General features: G+C 43.1%; 1 protein-coding gene across 2 annotated transcripts in view; it reads right to left on the bottom strand.

Moving 5' to 3' along the window:
• Nucleotides 1–10,814, bottom strand: part of PPP2R2D (protein phosphatase 2 regulatory subunit Bdelta) — a 33,353-nt gene extending 22,539 nt beyond the window's left edge. The window contains exons 1-2 of one of the 2 annotated variants that reach the window (XM_077350139.1): nucleotides 10,331–10,814; nucleotides 9,972–10,061 (exon numbers count right to left, since the gene is read on the bottom strand). In XM_077350139.1, coding sequence (XP_077206254.1) covers nucleotides 9,972–10,061; nucleotides 10,331–10,337 — 97 coding nt within the window. In that variant the 5' untranslated portion in view covers nucleotides 10,338–10,814. The remainder of the gene's footprint in view (nucleotides 1–9,971; nucleotides 10,062–10,330) is intronic. The other variant, XM_077350140.1, reaches the window with a different exon arrangement.
• Between the last annotated feature and the right edge of the window lie 5,597 nt (nucleotides 10,815–16,411).

The raw sequence follows: 16,411 nt of genomic DNA, 5'->3' as shown, positions 1-16,411 counted from the left end.
TATCATTATGACATACGGCAAATGAATAATTCTACCCTGCCTGTGGTAGAATGAAACTCAAAAACTGCCTGAAATGGTCACAGACCCATAAAATTAGTACCTTAAGGTCATAACAATAAAGCCACATGCTTCACCATTTGTAATCAATTATCAAGAATGTGATAACAAAAACAAAGAATCTGCTAAGCTAAGGAACCAAATTCTCATTTTATAGATCTTTGCCATCAAGCCAATCAAAATCCTTGTGACAGTAGTCACAGCAGTATATGCAGGTGACTGTGGTTTGTGTTTTTGAACTATTAAGTTCAAGATGCTGCAGTACTTGTATTTGTATTATGTTTCCATACCTTCCATAATTGTAATAAGAAGACTTTTCAACTGGGCCTTACAACTGGGCAATGAAGGTGTCAGGTAGGGTTGGGCGCTTCGGCACCCGAAGTGGCTGGTCTCTCCCGGCGGAGCGAGCGCCGCGGGGGGAGGGGAGGCACGGGCGTTAGGCATGGTCGTCAGCGGGTGCACACACGCAGGCGCAGAGCTCCGCGCCTACGTGTGTGTGCCCGCCAGTGCACTGACTCCCGTGCCTCCCCCTCCCCCGCAACACGGTGCTCGCTGCGCTGCAAGACACTGGCTGCTTCGGGCGCCCAAACACCCAACTCTAGTGTCAGGTGTAGAAGAGCAGCCAACAAAGAATATGTTGGGGTTTTTTTAGGCACCCACCCGACTTCCAAGTTGCACGGGGACGTGCAGAGCACAACCTCTCATCTAAATAACTGATCATGATTATCAATGAGGCTGATAGGATTCCAAATGTGAATTATTTTTATAGTACCTATAAGAAAGGGGTCACAATGCATGTTTGTTCATTACTGAAAGAATTATTAATCATTTCAATAAGCCGCAAAGTGGTCGAGTGCCTTTAAGTTTATATTTGCACAGAAGTATAGTTACAAATTATTCTCTGCTCAATGAGATTGTAAAATCCCTTGATGGAGCTCTTGAACTAGCAACTGCTTTCTGCTACACTGAAAAGTTTCCTCCTCAATTACAGCAATAACATGAAAAAACATCACAATCAATTTCAGGAAAAGAACAGAAAACTACTATTCATTAAAAGAAAAGCTTCAGAGAGTAAGAATAAATAAGCAACCCAGAAAACCTTCTACATGAATGGATGAAGATTTGCAAGCTACAGGCATGCATAGCTACACCACAGCACATGGACCATGTGATAAAGTTACAGAGCCAAGATAGAATCATAGGAATTCCTCATGTGCCATGTAATAGCAAAGATTATGAAACTACCTTTTACATGGAGAAGGCTGCACTTATGGTTGATACAGTCTCTTCTGCTAACTCCTAGAATTTCATGCCATCAAGCTATAGATTTCAGAATACTTTGGGGAGGGGGGGAGTTAGGTTGTGTCTGTGATACCAGAGAAGAGAGCTTGTTCTTCCACAATGCCGTTTCCATAATGAAGCGCTCAGTCTACCACCAACTCTTTCAACAGAACTACCTTTTTTATTACTAAGAATTAAAGCAATGTGGGGTGGGAGAAGGGCTTGGTGAGGAAAAGGATATGCATGTGTGCAACACAGAAAAGGTAAATTACCCTTCCCCAGCACTCTAGCCCAGGCATACTCCCTTGTGGCTGCTTATTAATCTTAAATTACATGTCAGAAACACTAGTAATGATACTCCCAACGCCATGCAAACTTTTAGATCAGAAAAGTGCAACACACAAAAATACAACTTGACCAAAAAATAGATGCAGGAAATTATAGAATACGTTTATCCCAAGCACACTGGGTCCAATGACTGTCGAGCAGTGGAGCCCTAAACAGAGTTACAGCTTTCTGAGCTCAATTACTTATATAGATTTAGATGTGTATAACCATTTAGGCTACAATGCATATTTACTGAAAACAGTACCTAACAGTGATGAGGGAAAACCCCTACTCTGAGCACATTCTTCCTGTTCACCCAAGTAGTCATTTGAATTCTTACCCAGATGACCTGTTTTATTAATGCCTGAAAAGCATAAACCTCTGCTGGTGGAAAGGATTTCTATCAGGGGAAAATTACTATTTCACCCCCACAGCCTACATCCCCAAACAATCTCCAGTGCTGCTCATAGGAGAGAGGAGATTCTTAGGGAAAATATGAGGGGAGAATGACTGAAAATTACAGTCTTCCCATTAGGAGAAATTTACTGCAGGATTCAGGTTAAAAGATTATTAATTAGACTGTATGCATTCTTTCATTGCACTTTGATGATTCTGGAAAGGAAAGGTGAATTGCACACCTTACCTTGCTAATTTAGATTAAATGATGCCCTGATTTTGCTAACATTTCAAATCTTTTTTCAATTAATTGCTTGTCTAACAACTTCAGCAACAGGATTTCAGTCTTATAAGATCTACGTGAAGAACAGTGACCATCTTCCCAGATAAACTGTAAGAAGTTGTGGAAGTGGCCTTAAATGCCCCTGCCTATAGTTTGGTACATGAGGGAGGCTCAGTAGAAATAATTAAATTTCTCATATAAAAATACTTGATCTTGTTTCAAAATAAGTTCCTAATGTATGGTGCACTGGTGAGAATTCCTCTGTCACCATGGGAATACATCCTTCTACTAGTTTTTGTTTACTTGGGAAGTACAATGGGCCTAGTCAACACTATATGCTTCAGACACAAAAACTTACATACATCTTAAAAGGAGAGGAGAGCGACAAGGATGATCTGGGGCCAAGGCACCAAGCCCTATGAAGATAGGTTGTGGGACTTGGGAATGTTCAGCCTGGAGAAAAGGAGGTTGAGAGGGGACATGATAGCCCTCTTTAAGTATTTGAAAGGTTGTCACTTGGAGGAGGGCAGGATGCTGTTTCTGTTGGCTGCAGAGGAAAGGACGCGCAGTAATGGGTATAAACTACAAGTACAATGATATAGGCTAGATATCAGGAAAAAGAATTTCACAGTCAGAGTAGTTCAGCAGTGGAATAGGCTGCCTAAGGAGGTGGTGAGCTCTCCCTCACTGGCAGTCTTCAAGCAAAGGTTGCATCCACACTTTTCTTGGATGCTTTAGGATGCTTTGGCCTGATCCTGTGTTGAGCAGGGGGTTGGACTAGATGGCCTGTATGGCCCCTTCCAACTCTATGATTCTGTGATTCTAAAAGTGTGCTGCACTTTTGGTATTATACTTACAACTATCATCAGAGAACATTTCCTGTATTCAAAAAATCCCCTGGAATATTTTAATCAGCATTCAATTAACCTGTTTTGATATACAGATTGTGTTGCGGAAAAACATGGTGATACAGAATTATTAAGACATTTCCCTATGAACAGCTCTCAAATTGCTTTTTGAATGCTTGGTTTTTAGAAAGCAATTGGTTTGTCATGAGAGCTGCTAAAAGATCAAGGGGTGGGGAGAACAGCATGAGCCTACTGAGAAGCCATTTCCTTTTCATTAAGGATTATGTCTCTAAACTACACCTACAAAGCACAAGTCAGGGCACCACAAGTACAACACCTACACAGACAGGAGGAATTTCCTTAAGATGAGCAGACCTCTACTCTACCTATTTGAGCAATGGCAACACCAACTTCACATTCACCTTTACAACTCTTATTGCTGCCTCTGTGTACACAGACCAGCAGGAAGGAAAAGCCTGGACTCTACAGACCTTATGGGAATCCTTGGTACTGAGCCCACAGTAGACAGGATAGAGTAGATCCAATACCACTTTAAAGGGAAGTAAACGTAATTGTTCTCAGTAGATAGGGTGGTGAAAACACTTCAGATAAATTTCATGACTAGTTTCCAGTGTGCCTTCAAGAAAAGAGTATTTATTGCAGGCCAAACAAGAGGCTAGCTTACATAAGCAACACTCCTATCAACAACTATGGCAGCACCTAAGAAGTACAGAAGAAGAGTTGGTTTTTATACCCCACTTTTTACTAACCACAAGAGTCTCAAAGTGGCTTACAATCACCTTCCCTTCCTCTTCCCACGATGGATACCCTGTGAAGTAGGTGGGGCTGAGAGCTCTGACAGACCCAGCTGGCTGCATGCAGCAGAGTAGGGAATCAAATCTGGTGCTCGTTACATTTAACCATCACACCAAGCTAGCTCTCCTTAGTTGTCAACTGTGCTCATTTAGTTGGAGATAAGTCACTCTGAAAGTATTTTAATGTTCTTCATTAACAAAGAACTCTCAGTGCTAGATCATATTTTTAAAACGACTACTTGTATTTCAAGTAGATTGTAAGCCTGCAATAAGACCCTATTTTTCTATTTTATAAGCCATACTTCACTTTTTTTTTTAAGAAGTAGGTGAACTAAAGCCATTGAACACATTATTCAAATCTTGGACATTCACCAGCCAACCACAGATCTACTTGCCGTGCTTCTAGGAATAAAGGCCTCAGGTCTTCTGGAGAGCAGGATTCTTAGTAATATACTGACCTCTTCCTCCAATATATCATGATTTAGAATAATGAACAGCCATTATCTTTTTCTGAAATTGGACAGACTCCCACTTGTTTCATACCTTTTCCACTTCCAGAACAAAACCAACTGCCTCTTCCCAGCATACCTTTCCAAGCCCTCCAGCATGTACTAAAGAAGGAAGTTAGAGAGGACTACAAATAATGGCTAAAGAGCATGCTGCAATCTGCAGACACTTGATGTCACCAAAATCAAAAGAATTGAGCAGCCAAGTGGTTTATCAGGAGATTAAAATTCATGTTTAACACTTACTCAACTGTAAATGAATACCTTACTGATTTGCTGAAAATCCTAAGGCTTTCTCATAAGGATTACCTAGACCCTTGGGATGGCAAATCATAATCTATCACCAGGGGAGAGATGGCTTGGACTGACTGCATTAGTTACCATGAAGAGTTATGCCTGGTAAAGCATATTTATTTATTTATTTATTATTCATTTATATATTATTGTAGTTATAGACTACCTCTCTCAGCCCAGCCAGCTTGTGGCAGTTTACATGAGAACATAGACCTAAAGGCATATTCTGTGAACCTGAATATTTTTTATACAGCTCAGAGAGTTTTATGCATCAACTTCTCCTGGTTGAGTAAATATGCAGTAACAACTTCATTCACACCGCTTCCCCCCTTCTACCATCACCACGAAGTATTGATGTCTTCCAAAGGCAAGGATAGACTGCATGAATAAGAATATTGATGCAGTCCTTTCCTGGTAGACTGGGAGGCGGAGAGAAAATGTCCCCCTCCCCACCAGCTGCTTTGGCTAATTTTGAAGGGCCAAGAAAAGGCAGTCCTGTCATACTCTTTAAAGCAAGAGGAAATGGCAAAGACAAAGTAAGTATCTTACAGAAAAGGAGATGTCCACATTAATAGCAAGACCATGGGAATGTGAATCACACAAGTGGCAGTCCTGACCAACAGGAAGATTTTGTAAAGCTCTCACAAGTGCTTTGTGGTGGCACAATACAGGATTCAAACCCCTGCATTTGCTAGATGACCCTAGGCCAGAGGTGGCCAAGCTGTGGCTGTCCAGGTATCTATAGACTACAATTACCATGAGCCCCTCATAATAATTGTAGTCCATGGGCATCCGGACAGCCACAGTTTGTCCACCCTTATCTTAGGTCATCTACTGGCTTTCAACCTAATCTGCCTCACGTGGTTGCCGAGAGAAGGGAAGGGGGAGAGAGACAACTATGTATCCACCCTGCTTGCTGTATGTACACTAGAGGACTATAAGCCAGTCCTCTAATGCATGTAAAACTGTAAACTTCATGGCAGAAAACTGTCTTTAAAACACACATGGTAAATCTTTGTATACGCATTTAGCCATAAAACTGTGTAGGAAGGTGCTAATCAAAACAAACAGCACTGCTTTCAAGCCTCATGTCAACAAATCAGAAAGGAATCAAGACTTGTGTTAAGGACCTTCTCAGTCATGGCACCAATTCCTGCAATTGTTCATGTATTTTGTTTTTTAATATAATGAGAGTTTTAAATTTTGCTTTAATGTTTTTGTTGTTAAGCACTGTGGGGACCTTACATTGTGAGGAAAGGCAGCTTAGAGATGTTTTAAATAATTTATGTCAGAGAAATGGAGGTCTCATCACTGCAGTCACAATTCCCCCATTTCCCCCCAGAAGTTTCTACCAGCCTAAGGCCTGGGATAGCATATAACCACATCCTGAAGCAATGCAACATACATAAGATATGAAATGGTGTTAAGTGGAGCATAACGAACTATGCCTTCCACAGGAGTGGGCAAGCTTCACCAAAGAAGACTGCTGACTACTTTGAATATAACTATGTAATAATCTAGCAATAATTCAACTGATTGACTTGTTAAAACAACAACAACAAAGATGTCTGGTCATTCTGCATACATATACTCCTACCTACTGAGGACAATTTTATCTTTTCCTTCCTCCACGGAACTCAGGGCAGCATGAATGGTTTCCCCATTTGTGTTCTAATCTCACACATACATTAGGGTCAATCACATTAGGTGATTGCTCAATATGTATACAGATATGTGGTGTCACAGATGCTATTACTCTAACAACTATACAAAGCTTGGATACTTTGATGGCTGGAGAAAGACCTATAACTGGAAAGCTGGCAATTCTCATCCGAAGCCAGAATTAAGTCAAAGATGTGGCAATGGATATTCAAACGAATGAAAAACCTAAACCTCATGTTCAAGAAATTTCATAAATACTAACCAAGAGTACTCAGATGTAAGTGCTATTGCAGCCTAAGGCACACATTTACTTGGAAGCAAGTTCCATTAAAACCCACAGGACTTGTGTCTGAATAAACTTACTTAGAATAGGGCACACAGCAAAAAGGCAAATACAAAAGGCCTAATCATTAATGCTCCATTGGGTATTCAATCACCCTATTGAATAATGACACAAAATACTCATGCTTGCTTGCAGCAGTTTGATCAACAGCATTTTAATTTTGATACTTAAAAACTGCTTTTCCAACTTAAAACATTAAAGTGTCAATTTGGCTTTCTTAGTACGGGTTGCTTTTTTAGCTCCATGTTTATATTAATTGCAAGGTTATATACATAATCTCTTAAATCCAAGAACTAGGGAAACCTTCGAGCTCTTAACAACCTGAATTTGGATGCTCAACTAAGCCTTAAAAAGTGTTTTGGAAAAATTAGGATAAAATTAGTAATCAAGTGATACTATTTGGGGGGGAATATTTATAAATAAATTTTACAATTGAGATGCTGGGTCAAATACTGTCAAATGACCACATACTATTTCTGCAAAGCCAAATATTCATGCAATCAAGTATGCCATTCTGGAAGTTACAATCTAACAACTGCATCTTGGTTTATCAGGCAGAAAGGCAAGAGTGACAGCTTCCTCACATCCTAGGCCTTCAGGAGTTAGGGTAACCCATGTACACAACCATAAAACAGAAGCAAGCACACCCAAAATTGCAATTCTCTCCAGGGACCTTCTAAATACTCCCTTCCCAATTAAAGCAAGTCGCTTTAGCTTCTACTGGTCGAAACAGCAGGCATTTCTAAACAGGAACAGAAGTTTCAGAAGGTGCAAACATAGATAGGCAGTTATTACATAGGTGATGCTCTCATGAATGAGGAGTGGCAGAAATCCAAAAGTGGTGGGAAAAGGCACTGCACTTCTACAATTTCTAAAACTAGACGCTGTGGTCTTCTATAAGACAGCATTTTTAGTTAGCACAATTATCTGCTCTTTGGCACTGTTCAGAAAAAGTACAGCAGACAATATTTGGCAAGTCATCTGCCCATTTTTTTTTAGAGCCTCTTGTGGCGCAGAGTGGTAAGGCAGCCGTCTGAAAGCTTTGCCCATGAGGCTGGGAGTTCAATCCCAGCAGCCGGCTCAAGGTTGACTCAGCCTTCCATCCTTCCGAGGTTGGTAAAATGAGTACCCAGCTTGCTGGGGGGTAAACGGTAATGACTGGGGAAGGCACTGGCAAACCACCCCGTATTGAGTCTGCCATGAAAACGCTGGAGGGCGTCACCCCAAGGGTCAGACATGACTCAGTGTTTGCACAGGGGATACCTTTACCTTTACCTGCCCATTTTTAAACAAAATGCCGGTCTTAACAGTTCATCGGGAAACAGTTCGTAATTTGTTTACATCAACTTGTTCATAACAAAATTTCAAACAGATTATACAAACTGTTTCCAAACAACAAACTCATACATATCAACAGCACCTTGTTGGTAAAAAAAAGTACTACATTTACACTTTCACATTCAACAAAATAAATAACAAAACACAGAATTGTTGGTGCACATTCATGCATGGCTGTTACAGCTTGTAGAATAAGAAGACCAAACAATTATCCTTTCAACATCCATCCCTTAAACAACATAGCTCAAGTTAAACTGTGGGTGTGGCTGTTATATCATAAACACAACTCCAAATATTATCTCCACATAACGGTTGGACATCAATGTTAACCACCTTGGATAATAAAGCATGTAGACATCTTGTTATCAGTTTTGTGTGGCTGTCACAAAGATACAGATATGAAAAAAGAATCATTACCAAGGCTGAAAAAAATATACAAGTTTTGTTATTTGTTATTTCTATTTACCGTAATAACAGTTTACTTATCTTACCAGGAATACTTGGAGAAATCTTCTACCTTCGTAGTATTTTGCAATTTCACATCAGAAACACACACAATTCAGAAAGCAGGTATTTTTGGTTTTGAGTACACCTCTGACTATGCTTGTGACAAGAAAGCAATTTAACCTAAGTAAGCATTTTTCTCAAACTGTGTTGCTTGTTGGAATACATCCAGTTTCCCAGGGAAAGCAGAGAAGCTCCAATAAGTGTGGAAACCCCTCACCTACGCATGTGTAAATGATACAAGCCAATTCAAGTAAATCTGAATCATCAGATGGGTTCACACTGAAAAGGATGCGTATTTTCACGCTTAAGTTTCTGGAAATAAAAGACTTTCAGAAGACCACACCACATCTTTCCAGACCACCCATTCTTGCAGAGTAAAATTGTTAAAATTTGGTCTTCAGTGTTCTTATTTCACTTACAAAATAAGTGAAAAAAGAAATAGCACTAGTGTACTAGTGTACACTAGTGTACACACGAGAGCCATAAACATAAAACTGAAGTATTAGAAAAACCACCAATAAATATTATTGAACTGAGGTGTGGATTAAATCCATCTGCCCAAGCAGAATCCCAAGAAAGGGTCACAAGAAGGCGAACTAGAGCAGGCTGATGAGTACTATCTACTTATGAAGTTAACGGTGTTTGTGCACATAAAAGTCATTTTGCTCTATTATTATTTAACAAGAACAAAACTTGGTGGCACTATCACCTAGCACTGTAAAGAGAATGACCACAACATTTTGACTTTTAAACTTATGCCAGATGTGGGAACCTCCCTCCTTATATTTACCAGCATTGAAACTGATATTTTTTGACAAGGCTACTCCCTTTTATTGTCACCCTGTTTCACTGTCATTCCTCCAAGACACGACTACAAATAAAGAACAAGAGAAAGCTGTTTCTGCTTTGTGTGACTGGCAGAGTGGCAGCCGCTTAGTCAGACACTGCAACTCCCCCCACACACACACACATTTGCAGAGAAGGTGGGAGAAAAGGAGATAAAGAGGGAAGCCTCGTCAGATTGAATTGCCAGACTGCAATGGCAGCACCAGGAGGCAGAGCAAGGGCACCGTCCCTTAACTTGCAGCAGGGCCGAGGGATGCCGCCACCCCCCCACTGCATGCCTGGGCCCCGGAAGCATCCCAGAGGGAGGAAACGGGGCTCGACACCTCCGGCCTCGAGGGAAAGGGCGAAGAGAGAGGGAAGGGGCTCCCAGGCACGGACATGCCCGCCGCGGGAGGCGGAGAGCCACGCAGGAGGCCTCGAGCGGCACCGTCGCCGGCAGGGTCCTCCCGCCCCGCCAACTTTATTTACCTTCCGCCACGTCTTCGTCGATCGCTCCCTTCACCTGGGAGAAGCACCACTGGAAATCGTTGCTGCCGCCTCCACCGCCGGCCACCCCTGCTGGAAACGGGAAAGCCCCGTGAGCCGGACCCCGCAGCGCCAGACCCCCGGCCCCCGCCGCCCGCCTCCCAGGCGCCCGCCCCAGCCCCGAGAGCCCCGGAGCCGCGCCGCCCGCCCGGGCGCCCTCCGCCGTCCTAGGCCACCCGCGGGCCCAGGCCTGCCTGCCCCCGCCCGCCAAGCCCTGCCTGCCTGCCTGCCCGCCCGCTCGCCGCCGCCTCCCTCCCTCGCTCTCTCTCTCTCGCTGCCGGGCCGCCGCGCGTGCCGCTGACCTGCCATGTCGCGAAGCGGGTGCCGGGCGGAGCGCAGGGGCTGCGGGGCCCGCGAGGGACGGGAGCCTGGCGGGAACGGGCGGGATCCGCTACGAGCGCCGCTGCTCCTCCTGTGGCGGCCGCCACCGCCAGCGCCGACGCCGCCGGAGGCTTGGGGGTTTCAAAATGGCGCCCATTGCCGGTCAGCCTGATCCGGTGACGTCATCCCCCTGCCAGCCTCCGCCGGGCGGAGGGAAGCGCCGAGCGAGGGCAAGGAGCGGCCGGGCCCGCGGAAGGAAGGCCGGGAAGGCGGCCCGGTGAGGGGCCGAGCGAGCGGCTGGCAGGAGAGAGGGAGGGGACGAAGGAAGGAAGGAAGGAAGGAATGAGCGGGCGGGCGGGCGAGCCCCGGGAGGCCGAAGATGCCCCGGCCGCGGCGCGGGCCCTCCCGAGCCGCCTGTCTGGGGCTGGCGGAGGAGGCAGGCTCCCGCTCTCCCTAGTGGCGGGTCGCGGCTGGAAGAGGAAATGGGGCTTTGGGAGCGGCCGGATTGACGACGCTTAGCCGCGCATGGCATGCCGCCCCGCTATCCAGGAGGACGCGGGTAATGAGCGTCCCTTACCCGGTTTCATATGAGAGAGGGAATATATATAATGAGTAATTTGGACTACTCACCAGCCGCCATAAAATATATATACAGCGGTGAAAAGCCAACCAAGGCCGTGAACTGGCTTCGAGTTCACCCAACTGAAGTTTGGTTCCTCCAGGTTTTCCAAATTATAACGCAAAGAAACAGGAGGCTTCTAGCACTTTAAAGGCTAAACGATAAGGGCTTGTGAGTTAGAGCCCACTTTGTCAGTAGGTTGTCGCTCAACAAATCCACACCACAAAGGTACAGAAGGGAAAAAGTAAACAGTAAAATGAAAGGGCCATGAAATGCCAGGTGAGAGGCAAGTCAACTTTGTCTTCCTCAGTTGCAGCTCAGGGACTACAGGTAGGTCTCGCAATTGTCCTGGCCTACATTTTATTTTTACAACAACCCTGTGCGGTGGGTTAGACAGACTGTCTGGCCAAAGGTCACTAGCTGTGTAGCCTCATTCCCTTCGCCAGCCTTATGAGACAGGATTGACTGATCCTGGAAGTCCTAAATAAATAAAAGTCCACCCTCCAAAGCAGCATTATTCTCCAGAACTGGTGCCTGTAAGCTGGAGACTAGTGGCAATTCTGGAAAACCTCCACACCCATCTGGAGGTTGGCAACTCAACTCAGAAATCAATTTCAAAGTGAAGTTACTGTCTATTGAGGCAGTATTACTATTGTGCCATTATTATTTACTTTGACTGGAAGCTGCTCGCTATGTTTCAAGTATGAAAGGGTTTTCCTTGAGATCCCGGACATGAATTTCGCAACTTCTGCTTATAACACACATGCTCTGCAGTTGATTCGTGGACCTTTTGAGTTATCACCCCCAAGTATCAGATGTTAAATGTGGCCTAGTAATAAAAGGGAGTGCCTCTGAACATGTACAGAAGATATGTCCTTAGTGAATGAGCATGTTTAGAATTAATGTGTCTCTAGTGCCTTGGATATGAGTAACTACTAACACCCTAAGAACTGACTTTCATGCAACTATGTATTCACCACCAAAGTGTTTCAATAGCTGGTGAGTATGGTATTTGGGATGATCTACATTGTGAACTTCAGAACTCAGAACAAATGCCCGTCTTTTCATATGCCACTATGCCTACAGTGGGTAATGGAATTCTCCAACATCCCGAATACTCCTTTACAGGTAGTTGTGAGTAGTTCTGAGAAGCTGATGAGTAAGTCTATTTCATAGAGTTGTTTTTCAGGTGCCGAAAGGCAATGGCTAGATTTTTCCAACTGAAATGCAAATTAGGGACTTGCTTTCCTTTCTTCAACACTTTGGTCCAGAATTTCTTCATTTAACTTAAACTTCAATTTTCCACATTGTGAGATTGGTTCCCACAGGGAAGCCTTGCTGCTTGTACTCGACACGATTTCACCCTGATTGTATGGACCAGGGATAGTCAAACTGCGGCCCTCCGCATGTCCATGGAACACAAATCCCATGAGCCCTTGCTAGCGAATGCTGGCAGGGGCTCATGGGAATTGTAGTCCATAGACATCTGGAGGGCTGCAGTTTGACTACCCGTGGTATGGACGTTCTTGCATCAGCAATACAGACAGCAAATGCATGAACAACTTCATTTGAGCAAAGTACCCAGTGGAGTCCACATGGGAAGATTTTTGGTATGTGTTTCTTTTTAAAGAATGTAATATCTTTTCCCTACTAACGGTATTTAACTTCCTTTAAAGTGGTCTTTTAACTTTGCTGGGTTGCACACTTTCTGTGCTGAGGACTGTATTGCAAAGAATACACTGAGGTTTTCCAGTGGGCTTATTAGCAAAGCCTGTTGTAAAAAGCCTTCTTTGTATGACTGTTGCTTTCCTGAAGGCATTATTGTTAAGTCTAGGTGTTTGTTGCTATGATAGTTCCAACTGCCCATCTCAGTTTAAGGCTTATGCACCCAAACCCAGAGATTAAATTCAGAGCTCTCAAAGGGAACTGAAGCAAAGGAATCAACAGGTAATGAATTTGAGTTCTTTTGCTGAGGTCTTACTGACTTTGTTAGCACACTTCTGCAACTGCTGCCCTCTATATTAATTCTACTTGGCCCTAAAACTCCTTTTTTGCTTCCTAGCTCTTGAACAAGCATATAACTAAGAGTAGTACTATCTCCACAATCCAATGTAACAACCCTTGGCTGGCTATGTTTCTTTTTAGGATACATAGTGAATGCTTTATAGACTGCATATTTATTTTTTTTAATCTGCTAAATCTCTACCCATTCTTCACCAGGATCAGTCATTAGGCAAGTGGCCCTGCTTTCTCTATACAACTGTGGCATGGGCTGTTAGATGCATACCAAGATCCAAAGGTTGCTGTTGCTTTAAAAAATCCCTCGCAAATATCTGTGATTCTTTCACTGCAAGCAACTGGAGATGCCTATGTATTTCTTAGGCATTCTTAAGTGTGCTCCTCAGTCTCATGTGATAGGGCGCTTAATAAATAGTTATTAAATAAATAAATAAATAAAACATTTCAGAAGTGGAAGTATGACACTATTGTCACAAATATGGCCAGAAATATAGGAGAATCATTGCTGGATTGACCAAAAAGATAATAGAAGTAACCTAGCCTCTCAGGGAAGCATTACAAAACCAAAAAGGGAAATATAACCCAGCCTAACTAGACAAGTTAGGAACCTAAAGGTTGAGCTAAAAGGAAAGTTAAAAATGCAAATATTTATTACAATGAAGTGCACAAGTTAAAAATTAACATCGATAAACCACGGTTAGATACTGTATATACATTTCTCAGTAACACGTGGAACTGAGACCAAACACATTTCGACACTAGGAGTCTTCCTCAGTGGTCAAGTTACTTTGAAATGCACTAATACAGTAAATTTTAGGGCTGGCTAGGTGGTAAATGAAGTCTGCATGGTGCTGCTTCAACTAATCTATGTAATGTATAAAAAATTGTTTGGTATGGAGCCCAGAATTCCAAAGACCAACACTCTGCATTTGCTCAGCTCTCATTTAAACGTGCATGAAAAAGTGGGACTTCCCTCAGTCTGACTCTTCCCGTAATGGTTAGGCCTTTAGTTTATTCTTCATATTGATACCCGCCTTTCCTCCAAGGAGCTCGAGATAGCATATATGACTGGAGTTGCCCTTTTTTCCTCCCTCCTTATAACAGTCCCCCTGAGGTTGGTTAGACAGAAAGGATATGACTGGTCCATAATCATCCAGCAATCTCATAACCCCAATGGAGATTCTAAACTTGCTTTCTGCAGTCTAAGCCACCCATTTGAATGGTGAATGTGCCTTAAGCTGCAGCTGATTGCTCATCGCAGTTGCCCAGTTCAGAGCAAAACTGGTAGGAGTGACAGACAGCCTTTAAAAAAATATGTCATTTTTATCTTGTTGCCAAGGAATCCCATATATGCTCGTACATAGCATGCTGGATTTGAGAAATAGGGCTTGTGTTCGCTTGGGCTGGACTGCCTTAAGATAAAGACCACATGAAGCTTGTTGCTTTGATACATCCACACTTTGATGGACAAAATGAGGTATTTATTTAAAATACTTCTATGCCACCTTTGCAATCAACTCAAGGTTCCCAAGGTGGTGAACTTTTCAAACATTAAAATAACATTTAAAATACATTTTTTTAAAAAATGTTAAAAACAACTAAATAAAACATTGTTAAAAACAACTAAAAAAAACAACTAAATAAGACACACATGTACAGGGGTGGGCTAATAGGAGATGATGAGAAATGCCAGACCAAAGACAGAGGGAGCCAGATAAATGTTGAATGTTGGAGGGAGGGAGAGCAAAAAGATGGCAGGAAGGAAAGGAGTCTACACAATAAAGGGATGTTAGCAGGACAGAGCAGAGAAAAGCATACAGAAGGACTTGATTTGCCCACCTTGCTGTTTCTACTGCTTCCCCCCCCCCCAATTGCAGCACAGGTGTGCTTGCTGCAAAGTTTATGTTGCATCTATGTTCACTTCCAGTAGCTTGAATTGCTTGAATGGGGATGACAGCGTGGATGCCAGCATCATAGCTCAGAACTCTCCTGGGAATTAAGTGGTTGCAGAGAGAGAATCCTGTACCTAAGCATGCTACGAAACTCCAACATTTGGTACACTCAGTCAGAGGGATTTGCAGAAGAAAACCTGTTGCTAAACCATGGGTGTGATTCCCTGCTGTTCATTCACAGAGCCAGCTACTCTCTCATTCACACCTCACATATTTCACAGTTATTGTGAGATTGAAAACCTCCTGTTTGCTACCTTAACTTCAAGGAAAGCAGGATACAAATGTGATAAGGAAAATTTAAAATATAAATTTAGATGATGCCCAAGTAAAACACAGGCCAGTTTCTGATGCTATGAGTAATGGAAGGGGTTATGAAGTGTCAGGAAATGGAGCAAGTCTGAACAGATCTACTTGGAAATACATCCTGTTTCATTCAGTGGATTGCAATCTAGATTACTGTCTTTTTCTGGTGGGGCATTGTCATTTTTGGACAGTTATTCAATGGGTAGAAATACAACAAATGTGGCTTGTCCATGTGGATATTTGTGATGGAAGGCAGCTTCATTTCTTGCACTATGTAACTATTAGCATGGGGAAAATGTGGGAAGCTGGAGATTAACCCTTGATTAAGTTGTTTATTTATTATTACTATATATTTATAGATCACTACTCTCAGCCTAGCCAGCTTGCGGCGGTTTACATAAAAACAAAATCAGCATAAAAACGGCAATACAACCAATGGCAGCAACAATCAGCAATCTAAATTTCCCATGCGGACCCTCAACCCTCCTGATAGCAGTTGTTGCTATGATTCTTTGTGTATAGCTCCTGCCTTCCTTTAAGTACATAGTTGAAAATAACTACTAATTCAGAAAATCAAAAGTGCCTCTAGTCAAGGCTATGGTCTTCCCAGTTGCAATGTATGGCTGTGAATGTTGGACCATAAGGAAGGCTGAGCATCAAAGAATTGAGGCTTTTGAACTCTGGTGCTGGAGAAGACTCTTGCGAGTCCCTTGGACTGCAAGGCGAACAAACTGGTCAGTCCTAGAGGAGATCAGCCCTGACTGCTCCTTAGAAGGCCAGATCCTGAAGATGAAACTCAAATACTTTGGCCACCTCATGAGAAGGAAGGACTCCCTGGAGAAGAGCCTAATGCTGGGAGCAATTGAGGGCAAAAGAAGAAGGGGACGACAGAGAATGAGGTGGCTGGATGGAGTGACTGAAGCAGTTGGTGCAAACTTAAATGGACTCCGGGGAATGGTAGAGGACATGAAGGCCTGGAGTATCATTGTCCATGGGGTCGCGATGGGTCAGACACGACTTCACAACTAACAACAGCTCATTCAGAACAGAGGAATAGTTAACAGGTCTCTGAACTAAGCTGAGTTCTCTGAACACCTCAGTCATTATGGCATCCTAATGAGTAGCGCTTGGTGACAAATTCACAGTCTTCCTCTTTAGCAATGGTGGTG

The sequence above is a fragment of the Paroedura picta genome, chromosome 8 (genome assembly GCF_049243985.1).
Source record: "Paroedura picta isolate Pp20150507F chromosome 8, Ppicta_v3.0, whole genome shotgun sequence".
Lineage (NCBI taxonomy): Eukaryota > Metazoa > Chordata > Lepidosauria > Squamata > Gekkonidae > Paroedura > Paroedura picta.
Note: the sequence above shows the minus strand (reverse complement) of the source record. Positions and strands in the feature narration are given on the sequence as shown.